Raw genomic sequence first — 12402 nt, forward strand, 5'->3', positions numbered from 1 at the left:
GTACCAATAATGTATTAAGGTCGCTGTTTTAATTTACAATTTTCAAGTAATACCTGAAAATATCATATTCAGATAAGTATTTATATTTACTAATGTTGATGCTGTTAAATTGAGTCCTATATTTTCAGACACCAGTCTTTGTTCCCCAGAAAGAGGAAATTTTTTGTGGTCTGCAAACTTGGCCTCAGTCCACTAGTTCAGACAATTCATATCAAGCTGTTTTGTGGAGTATACATTTGGTTGACCCTGCCAAGAAAGATGTAGGAATTAAATCAATTACTGTGTTGCTTTCCCGAAAGAGTTGGAGTGTCTTTCTAAGTCAAGGGAAAAATCTATAGGAAAATTTAGTTGTTGGAAATAATATGTAGTTTATGTTATAGATACTGGGCTTTGCTTTTGGTATCTGCAAACCATAAGATTTTTGATATACTACTGTATTTTGGTTTGTTTATTAATTCTTTGCAGTTCTCATCACGCCTAAAATTCTGTTTGTAATCTTGTTGTGTGCACTTTACTTTTTAATGCTTTCTTTTTCTGTCTCACAAGTAAAAAATACTGAACAGTATGGTAATAACACAAAAGCACTGCATTAGGTGTTTATATTCAAAGCACATGAGACGACTGTCATTTTTCTCTTCATTTTAATGCTTGAACACATCACATTTATGGTTTTTTTTTGTTGCTATATTTCCCTCAACAAAATAATTTTGCAGTAACCAGCAATTAAATGCAAATTACTGAATAATGCAAAATACCGACAAATTTAAAGACAAAAAGATTTTTAATATTGGCTGAACTGAAATAATTCTTTCTAAAAATAATTAGGACCTTCGGGAGAAAAACTGGAAAGCAATGGAAGCATTGGCATCAACTGAAAAAATGCTGCAGGACAAAGTGAACAAGACTGCCAAGGTTGTAATGCTAACTCCTAGAAACAATGAGTTGAACAGAAACAATCTGCGGCCTGTCTTTAAAAAAAAAAAATCAAACTAGTGCATTTAACTTTTACTGCAATTTCAATACAAAAATTTATTCTTGATGAACATTCATATACATTCATCTGCTTCTCTCTGTCTATTTGTTAAGCTTTTTTCTTTAATTTCTGGGCATGCTGATTTATTTGTTCACCTAATTGTTTAAACTTTGGTGATATGTACTCTTGCCTGAAGAATCTGAGGACAGAGACTTAATTTGTGATTTGTTAGTGGCTACTGATTTGTCTCTCCCCACCCCCCACCCCATGAATATCAGGGTACAGGTGTTGAGCACAGAGTAACACTCAGAATTCTGGAAAAATTTTTGAAGTAATTGATTCAGTATGTACAAACTTGCCTTCAGAGTAGTGATTGAAGAATAGTTATGCTTAATCATGTTCAGTATCTTGTGGCAAAAAAGCTAACCTATAAAATTTAAAATGCAAATATTAAATATTTTGATAAAGAAAGCATAACAGTACCTTATACTACTATGGATGGTTACTGTCAGAACTGTAAAATATATTGTGCTTCTACTGATTGACACTGTTGGACAACAATTTTTGCTGTTTCCAGTAATGCTAATAAATTACTGGATTTCCTTATCTACACTCTGACCAGCATGACACTTTCTCTTCCTCCCCTAATCTGTGTGATGGGTCAGGGGATAGGTAACATTAAAATTTTACACACACATACACACATGTATCCTTTTCCAGGTAGCAAAAGTAGTATTTTCATTTTACAGATAAGGGAATTGAGGCTCATAGGTTGTGACTTACCCACTAGTAAGCGGATGAGTTGTGACTCCAAATGCAGGTCTTTTAATTCCTGTACTTTCCATCATGCTACATTTCTTCATTATTCAAAATTTCTAATCTTTTTAGTATACTCCAGTAATCCAGAGAACTAGTGCTACCAGGCAGCCAATCTTGTAGGCAAGTTTGTTTCCCTAAATCTTTTTAGTCTGGATCTGAACTACACTTTCAGTTCTGATTACATAAAAGGATAGAGATCGGTAGAGAGAGAGAGAGCTGGCCTCAGACTCAGATACACTGGTGTTTGAGTCTAACTTCTGACATATATAGGTCTTATGTCATTGAGGAAATTACTTAGCCTCTTGATGCCTTAGGAAACTTCCAGACTTTAAATTACAGAATAAATAGAAGGGATTTTCCTCACTGGAAGTTAGCCCCATGGGGGAAAAAAACCAACCTTCTCCCCCCAAACTTGGTCTCTGCCAGATTATATTGCCCACTATTTATGTCGTGGTGAATTTTTTTTTCTTTATCCCAGGGACATCAAGAAGTTATTTCCCATGAATGGTGGAGTATGATGGGTGTCTCTTGGGATCTTACCGTCCTTTCTCTTGTACTCCAATAGCTAATTACTCACAGAAGCCATGGATTAAAGTGATATTGACTCAATACAACAAATTGTGTAAAATTGAAAATATATCTTCTGCTCTGAGAATATATAATTTTTTCATGTAATGACACTATTAAGGTATAGTAAGAATTTAAACAGGAAAGAATTGTCTTAAGGTGGATGGAAAAGTCAAGTGTTCCAAGCTAATTTAAAAGGGCAAATGTGTTTATTATTTACATTGTATTTTCAGAGACCAATTATTATTAATATACTGAATTATTAATTCAGTATGAAACACTATTGGCACCTGTAATAATCAGATAAATATTAAGAGAGTCAGTATCTTAGTTTCCATTTGGCACTCTACTTAGAAATACCGATGGTTCAATATTGATATATACTTAAAAATGGAAATGAATTCAGTATAAACCCCTAAACTACTAATGTCATAAATGGAAGAATTTTACATAGTACAGTGAAAAAGAGTTCAGTATCTTGCAATCAGAGATGCTGGGTTTGAATTCCAGTCCTGCTGCTTATTACTTATGTGTATGACCTTGGAGAAGGCACTCAGCCTCTGTGGGCCTCTTTTATTTCATATTTGATGAGATGATCACTAAAGTGATTTCTAGCTCTAAATCTATCATCCTATGAGCTTCTTAAAATTGTTTCACCAATTCCATAGTTAAGAGTGATAGTGCTTATTATTTTGCTCTTTTTTGAGTGAGTCAATGAGGGTTAAAAGTGACTTGCCCAGGGTCACACAGCCAGTAAATGTCAAGTGTCTGAGGCCGGATTTGAACTCAGGATCTCCCGAATCCAGGGCTGGTGCTTTATCCACTGCACCATCTAGCTGCGTAGTTCATGGTTTTTCTATACAGATGCAGCTCTCACTTTTTGCAGATGTATTCTTGAGAAATGGTGTGTGAATCGCCATACATTAAATGAAATTTATTTCGGGAACCAATTATTAATGGAATCCTGCCTTGCATTAGGAAAGAAACCTTTTGTAAAGGGTTTTGTAAAAATCACTCCCTAATTTTGTCTGTTTTGATTTTTAAAAATGTATTAGTGAAGTTCACCTTTGCAGACTTCAAGCTAGCAATTATCTTTATGATATAGTCTTTAAGTGGATTAAAAAATGTTTTTGAAATTTTTCCAATTCTAGTAAAATTCTCTTTTTCCATACATATCTAGGAATGTTTGAATGAACCCTACAAAATTTTACAAAGTACTGTTTTGAAAAGAGAAAATTGTTTCCTTGACCTGGTTCAAATGTGCTTTTTCACAAATTTTCATCAATCTTATTATAGAAAACTTTTTACCATTAGATATATATTGTCTTTCTATTAAACTAAACAAATAGAACATGGTTAAAACAACCTAATTTTGACAAACCTTAGTTTGAAAACTATAACATTCATTATAAATTAATATTAAGAATTTAAAAATTCACATATATGTATATATGCTCCTTTCATAATGTTTCTTTAAATTTACAGCTATCAGTATCCATGTCACAGATACTAAAATATTTTGTGTATGTTTGTTATCTATATAGCATTATAAATTTCCTTTTTGAATCTTCTCCAACTCCTTACCCCACCTTAAAAAATGTGGTACCTATCAAATTACAGTGTTTGCTTTGTGAAATAATGTACCTAAAATTTTGACTCTACCACGATACTTAATGCCCATCAGCTGTGTACATTCATGTTTGCTAGTCCATCTGCTTGACTTGTGCACAGTGCAGATGAAAATCTAGGGGGCTGGTGAGTGTCAATCCATTCAAGTCAGAGCTTAGCAAAATTTTAAGTGCTAAGTTTCATTGTATTAGGTGTTATTATTATACTTGGGATTACTTTATTAGTATCATTGAAAATGTTTGCATAACCATGTGTTGTCCTTGATTTACATGGTATATCTAGCTTTGATATCCCAGATATCTTAAACATTTACAGTTTAAAAAAAACCTAATTTGCAATTAGTTTGATACCTTGAAATGGAAGTATTTCTTAATACTATTTGAAAATGAAATTTTACATTAAGTGACTTTTTTGTTAAGAAAAGGTTGCATCTATATTATCTCATGTTATACCAGTATGTATATGTATGTGTGTCTGTATGCTCTAGGAGAGACAACAACAATTGGAAGCTGTTGAGACCCAGGTTAAAGAAATTTTGAAAAAATTGTTTCCTGGAGTTTCCATTCCTTCTAACTTGGTAAGTCCATACTCTATATTTCACATTTCTCTTTTTTTTTTTTAAGAATATTTGAAATGCTCATAGTTACATGATACCCTTGCTTTTGAAAGTAAGGTTATTCTTTAATCCTTATTATAGATCTTAGATGTATTTTGAATAGCAGAATTCAAGCAGAAATAAAACTTGATTCTAAAGCTTATACTAGTCACAAAACTTTCTGCTATAGACTTATGCTTCCTATCTATGAGGAGCATATTAGTTTGCAGACATTATAGGGAAAGAAATAATGCCTTTTTTCACGTGGGATTATTTAAAATGTCTGTTATTTAAGTGACTCTTACTACTTAGTCATTTGGACTCTATTTTTTAATAAGGTGTATTGGATCGTTAGTTGTGAGGAACAAATAAGAAATGCATAAAGCACCTTCCAAAATTTTAAAGAATTATGTACATGTCAATTATTGTGAGATGCTGTAAACCTCAAAGTTGTGTATACCTTTGTGGTATTTTTGACATCTAATTCTTCCACTCATTCCTACAGCTACTCCTTTAATCAAAAACTTCAATACCCTCCCCTGAATTTATTTAGCAATTCTCCTTGTCTCTTTTTTTTCCTATTTCTTCTTGCACACTACTACCAGATTAATCTTCTAAGTGCATACATCTATTCATATCATTCCTGATCAAACTTTAGCTTCCCAATGCCTAATGAATTCAGATTTACTTAACAAATATTTAATAAGTGCCTATTTCATGTTTGGCTCTGGGACTACCAAGATAAAAACAATCTTTGACCTGAAGGAGTTTACATTCTGTTGGAGGAATATACTGAGTATACAGATAGGTAAAAGCAACTAAGTTGAGGAGGGAAAGAATATTTACCAAATATGATCAGAAATGTCTTCCTATAAAGGTAGCACTGAAGTTAAGCCTTGAAGAAGGAAGGTAGGGGTTCTAAGAGGTAGAGAGAGGTCTTAAAGTAGTGCATTTCACACATGGCGGATGGCCTACCCAAATACACAGAGTCAGGAGATGGAAGTTAGAACTTCACCTAATAGGCCAGTTTGTCTGGAACATAGTGTTTGAAGAGGAATAATCTGTGCAGTCTGAAAAGGTAGAAGGAAGTCAAGTTGTTGAGCTCATGTTGAAGAGTCTCTAGTTTATCTTAGAGGCAGTATGAAACTTTAAAGGTTATTTGATGTGGTCATTTGTGTTCTTTAACAAGATTAATTTCACAACTTTGTAAAAGAGAGATTTCAAAGAGAAGAGACTGGAAGTAGGAAGACCTGTTAGGAGCCTACTGAAAAAGTACATATGAGCAATACTGACCTCAGCTAGGAAAAAAGATGACTTGACAACAGATTGCATATGAAGGTTGAAGCAAAAAGAAGAATGCAAGATGACTGAGATTGTGAACATAGGTGACTCTTGCTAATGATTTAAACAAATGTCAGACTTCTTAAAGTAAACAAACATTAAGTACCTACTGTGTACTAGGTGCTGGACATACTAAGATAAAACATGACTCATTAAGGAACTATTCTGTTGGGAAAACAACATGTATGTAAATAAGTACATACAAAATGTATGCCAAGGAGCTTCTTGTCAGTGAGGGCCTGGATCTGCTCCAAAAGACCCATATAATAATAGAAAAAGAGTTCCTGATGTCAGACTCTAAGGACATAGAAAAATAGACAGGGATAGTAAAGGGGAAGGATAGGCCTGATACGGATAGACAAAGCAGGAGGTATAATACTCTGGAAGAGAGTGTCACTTGAAAAGAGAGGTGGGAGTTTGTTTTTGCCTCCCTTAATACCTAGCATGGTATTTTGGAATAAAATGCTTAAGAATGTTTTTCTTTGTATCTTTTAAGGAGGAATTGCAAAAATCATATTTGGTTACAAATTACAGCCTTAAATATTTAATAGCATATAGCATAATTTTCTACAGGTTTGGTTATCTTAACAGCAAAAAGCAATTAATTGTGTAAAATAATTGTTGGAAATCTTTTCCATGAATATAATTTAACTAAAGTAACTATGATTTCTGAGTTAGCTATTTACTTATGGTAGCAATTAAAGTTATGGACAATAAGAAATAAATTGATTTTCAATTTTTTTTTCAAATGCTAAGCATTTGTTTAAGCAAATGACACCTTGGTTGAACTGATAGAAAAAACAATCTCTGATTAGGTTCAGCTGGTAAGCTCTTCAGAATTTTACTTACTATTTTAACATGGACCTAGCAGTGAAATAAGGAATTTTTACAATGAACTATAGCTAATTTTATTTTTGATCGCTCATTTTTATAAGAATAAATGGATTTGAGCCTTTTGGTTTGATCAGTAATACAAGGAAGAACCCATTAATATGTGCATATTTTTAAAGACAGTTGGTCAATCATCCAGCCTTTTCTCAATCCTCATCATTTTGATTGCTTTGCAGCAGCCTTTGACTTTGTTGATTACTTTCCTCTCTTGGAATACTCTCTTCTCCTTGGGTTTTTATGACCCTTTTCTCTCTTGATTCTCTTCCTACCTGTCTGATCACTCATTGGTGGTCTTTTGTTGGATCTTCATTCAGGCCATGCTCAGTAATCAGTGCCCCCTGAGCCCTCTTTTCTCTCTATACTCCTTCACTTCATGATCTCATCAGCTGCCATGAATTCAGTTATTATTATTATTATTATTATTATTAAATCTACTTATTTAGCCTCAACCTCCCACCATTCACCAATTACCTTTTTGATCTTTCCAACTGAGTGTTCAACAGGTAACTCAAACTTACTATGCCCAAATCAGAACTTTTTCTTTGCCCCTAAACCCACCCCTCTTCCCATTTTCTTATTTCTGCCAAGATTACCACCATCCTCCCAGTCAAACAAGTTTAGCATAATACCTGGCATGTGTTAGGTGTTTAATTCAGTGCTTATTGGCAGATTTGGGAGTGCGGGAAGGGGAGAGGAAGCATTTATTAAGTGCCTATTAAATGTCAGGCACTGTGCTAAATGTTTTACTTATATAATCTTATTTGATCCTCACAACCTGGAAGGTAGGTGTATTATTATCTCCATTTTACTGTTGAGGAAGCTGAGGCAGATAGCTATTAAGTGTCTGAGGCTGGATTTGAATTCAGGTCTTTCTGATTCCAGGCCCAGTGCTCTATCCACTGCATCACCTAGCTGCTATTGGGGCAAGAACTCACTATTCGACAAAAACTGTTGGGAAAACTGGAAAGCAGTCTGGCAGAAACTAGGTATAGACCAACATCTCATATCATATACCTAGACAAACTTCAGAAGGGTACACGTTTTAAACATAAAGGGTGACATCATAAAAATTAGAAGAGAAAGAAATTGCCTGTTAGATCTTTGGATGGTTCATTATCAAATAAGAAATAGAGATGTTCACAGGAAGGTAGAATAGACAATTTTGATTATATAAAAGTAAATGGTTTTTGCACAAAGAAAATCAATGCAGCTAAAATTAGAAGCAATAAATTGGGGGGGAAATCTTTGCACCACGTTTCTTCCATAAAGATCTTATTTCTAAGTTACATAGGCAACTGATTCAAATTTATAAGAACAAGAACAATTCCCCAGCTGATAAAAGGTCAAAGGACATGAATAGGCAATTTTCAGAGGATGAAATCCAAACTATCAATCACCATATGAAAAAATTTAGAAGACTTACAATATAGGTTTTTTTTTTCTATAAAACATTTGGGATGTTTTTTAAAACATAGGGGACTTGAAAATGGGACTTGAAATTTCTACCTTGCATTATTTTTTATTTCAGTAAGTTGAATAAATAGGTACATTCAGAGGTAACATGGAGTACCAGAGTGGTTGTCAGGAAGACTTCTGTTTGAATCCTGGTATTACCATTTAATGCTATGTACCCTTAGGCAAGTCATTTAAACTTCACATTGCCTGTTTCCTTATTTGTAAAATGAGATATTTGAACCAGGTAATTTTTAATTGGCATTATCTTTTTTTTTTTAACAATTACTTTAATTCAATATATTCCTCTCTGACTTCCTGCCTATCAAGCCATTCTTTATAAGAAGGACAATTTGGTAAAACTATCCAACACTGTTGACAGTATATAACTGTTTCTCTACCATTCCTCTCCCCCCCCTCCCCTGTCCAGCCACCCAGTCCTACAACTGAGGGAGAAGGAAGGTACATTATTGTACTATCTCATTTCATCTTCAATACCAAGCTAGGTCATTTTAAGTAGACAATAGCCTTCACTTTTGCTTTTTTATTCTTCCCATTTGCATTGTTGTAGTTGTGGTACATTCCAGATTCTTTTTATTTCATTTTGCATCAGTTAATATAAGTCTTCCCATGCTTCTCTGATTTTATTTGTTGTTTCTTATTGCACAATAATAATTCCTTTATGTTCATGTACCACACTTTATTGAACCATTCTCAAGTCAATGAATATTTGTTTTGTTTCCAATTCTTTGTTACCAAAAAATACTGCTATAATTTTGGTCTATATGGGATGCTTCTTTAAACTATCTTTGACCTCCTTGGAGGAGGTATATGCCTATGAGTGGGATCTCTAGGTCAAACAATTGAACATTTTCCACACTTTTAAAAAGAAAATTCCAAATTACTTTCTAGAAACTTTGGACCAATTCATAGCTCCATAGACATTTCATCATTTACTATTTCTATTTTGTGTCATTTTTGCTATCCTGCTGAATGTGAGGTAGAACTGCCTAGTTATTTTCATTATGTGGATATGGAATAATCTTTCATATGGTTATTAATGTTTGCAGTTATTCCTTTGAGAGCTCTTTGTTCATATCCTTTGACTGTTGGTCCATTGAGAAATGTGTTGGTTCCAGGTGGGAGTGGTTAGGATGAAGAGTAATAATATAATATAATTGGAAGAAGTACTTGACTTCATATATTAGTAGTCAATAATAAACACTTACTAAGCACCTACTATGTGCCAGGCACTGTGCTAAGCACTGGGGATACAAAAAGAAGCAAAATAAATACAATCCTTGACCTAAAGGAGCCCACAATTTAATAGGTGAGACAACACTTAAATATTTAAGCTATGTATGGTATAAATAGAAAATTATTAAAAGAGAACATGTACTAGAATTAAGAGGGGTTGGGAAAGGCTTCCTGTAAAAGATAGGATTTTAGTTGTGACTTAAAGGAAGCCAGGGAAAGCAGTATATGGAGATGAAGTGAAAAAACATTCTAGGCACAGAGGACAAGCAGAGAAGGTGACTATACTTTGACCTGTAGCTACAATAACATGTAGAATCATGTAGAATACTAGATATTTTTTTACATTTAAAAAGGGGTCCTCAACGCTTGGGAACCACTGCTGTAAATCATGTAGAATACTAGATATTTTTTTACATTTAAAAAGGGGTCCTCAACGCTTGGGAACCACTGCTGTAAATTGTTTTGGTCATTCTTTATTCTCCATTGCAGCTGGATTTTTGGAGTCGGAGGACCTAGGTTTGTATCCAAGTGCTTCCACTTTTAAATTGTCTATGAGGTTGGACTATGATGGCCTCTATGGCCCTTTCCTATGCAGATCTATGATTCTTATATCTTGAATGTTAGATGCTTGTCAGAGATACTTGAAGTTTTTTTCCCCTGGTTGATACCCCCCCAACCCCTCCCACACCCCTTTGTCCTAATGGCATAGATTTTGTTCCTAGAAAAAGTTTGTTTCAGATAATTAAAATTATCTGTTTCATCTTTTATGATTGCCTCTGTGGTTAAAAAGTCTGCCCCTAAATATAAGAGAGGTACCTGGTTTCATTCTCTTTAATTTTTTGTGGTGTGACCTTAAATATTCAGGACAATATCCAATTCGAGCTAATCTTATTTCTGTCAAATTATTTTACAGTTTTCCTAACAGTTTTTGTCAAGTAGGAAGTTCTTGCCTTTCAGTGATTTATCATGTTTATCAAATACTGGGTTAGTGACTGCATTTGTTTCAGATTCTTGTTTATCTAATCTGTTAAACTGTTTTGTTTTTTTAATTTTTAGCCAGTCCCAAATAGTTTTGACGGCTATAACTGAATTTGCAGTCTGGAGCGCTATTTCCCTCTTAGTTTTACTTATTTTTTTTTTCTCCTTGAAGGTCTAGAACTTCTTTTTTTCTCCACATGAATTATTATTATTTTCTTTGTAGTTTGACTTGACATAACTTAAATATGTTCATTAATTTTGGTGATTTTTTTTTATGTTGTCATGACCCATTTATGAATAATGAATGTCTCTAGTTGTCAATTTTTGTTTCATTAAAGAATGTTTTGTAATACCTTGTATTTACATAGTCATTGAGTATATCTTGATTAATTGACTTATAAATTTTAGTATTTTATAGTTATTTTGAATGATATTTTCTCTTCCTTAGTTTTGTTATTCCAATACCAAAATGCTGATTTTCATGTGTTTATTTCGTATTCTACTACTTTACTGTAGCCATTGTCTCACTTAGTTTCTTTGCTGATTCTCTGGGATTTTCTAAATAAGCTATTCTGTTGTGAGCAAATTGGAATAAGTTTTGTTGCCTCTTTATGTATTTAATTTATTTCATTTGTCTTATTATGATGAGGAGAATTTGTAAAAGTGTAATGCTTAAACATGGGGAAAGAGTCCATTCTTGTTTTACTCATTTTTAATCAGGAAACTTTCTAGTGTTTTCCTATCGTGCAGACTTTTGGGATGAGAAATACACTTTTTAGCATGATAAAAGTGGTCTTTCTATACTGTTCTGTAAAAAAATTTTAAGCATAAGTGAATGTTGTACTTTGTCAAAGGATTTTTCTGTATCCACTGATTTAATCATATATTTTTGAGGTTTGTGTATATGTATATATATTTTTTTAAATATTATGTTTTAACAATTATGTTAATAGTGTTCCTGTTGTTGAACTATCCTTGCATCCCTGGTATTAAGTCCAAATTTGTCATTGTGAATAATTTTTGGATGTATTTTTGTAGTCTTCTTGTTAATATTTTATTTAAAAATTTTTCATTGGTATTCATTAGTATGAACCAGAGTCCCTTTTAGAACCAAAATTCATTGAGGAAAGGTTATGTTGTTCAGAGTTATTAATATTATGGGCAACATTGAAAGATATTTTACAAATTTTTTCTTGCTGATCTTGAATAATAATCTGTACATGGTCAACTATTTTATATTGGAATTCATTGTTTTCCTTCTTGTCAGTCTTAACAAAGAACTTCATGGAAGCACCAGTTTGTGTTTACATAGTGACTTAAGTGGACTGGGTCATGTCTTTTTGCAAACAGATGCTTGTTTGAAGGTGGAGAAAAAAATGACTCAGTTTACTTTGATTGTCTTTGTACTTGTGGGGGAATGGGTAGATTTTTAGTTTTTATTTGCAACACTGAATTACATATAAAATAAGTTTTCTTTGGAGGTGGTATTGTTTGCCTGACTTCCCATTAAACTTCATAATTTTAATTATATTGTTTTAAAAATGTTACCTTTTTTAATACTGGGAGATTAATTTCCTTTCATTCCTTTTCCCTGCAGAGTTTTAGTGAATGGTTGCACAGATTTGAAAAGAAGGCAAAAGAATATGTAATTGAAGCTTCTGTTTCAGAAGATGTCAAGGTTAGTTTTATTCAACAAATGTTTTTTAAGTATTCATTTCAAAAAACATGTATCAAGTACTTACTGTGATAAAATACTGCTAGATCGTAGGCATACAAAGACAAAAACACCTGCCCTCAAGAAACTTACATTCTAGAGTGGCGAGAAGTATCAAGAAGTAGTATTCATATAAATGGCACCTGATCATTGCTTTTCAAGGAAGCTATAGGGGTTCTCGGAGGA

General features: G+C 33.2%; 1 protein-coding gene across 12 annotated transcripts in view; it reads left to right on the forward strand.

Annotated features, from left to right (window-relative positions):
• Positions 1-12402, forward strand: part of KTN1 (kinectin 1) — a 136389-nt gene that overhangs the window by 97693 nt on the left and 26294 nt on the right. For 8 of the 12 annotated variants that reach the window (XM_043983219.1, XM_043983221.1, XM_043983226.1 and 5 more), the window contains 3 exons: positions 826-912; positions 4476-4565; positions 12100-12180. In XM_043983219.1, coding sequence (XP_043839154.1) covers positions 826-912; positions 4476-4565; positions 12100-12180 — 258 coding nt within the window. The remainder of the gene's footprint in view (positions 1-825; positions 913-4475; positions 4566-12099; positions 12181-12402) is intronic. The other 4 variants (XM_043983223.1, XM_043983225.1, XM_043983227.1 and 1 more) reach the window with 1 other exon arrangement.

This window comes from Dromiciops gliroides, chromosome 2, assembly GCF_019393635.1.
Source record: "Dromiciops gliroides isolate mDroGli1 chromosome 2, mDroGli1.pri, whole genome shotgun sequence".
Classification (NCBI taxonomy): Eukaryota; Metazoa; Chordata; class Mammalia; order Microbiotheria; family Microbiotheriidae; genus Dromiciops; species Dromiciops gliroides.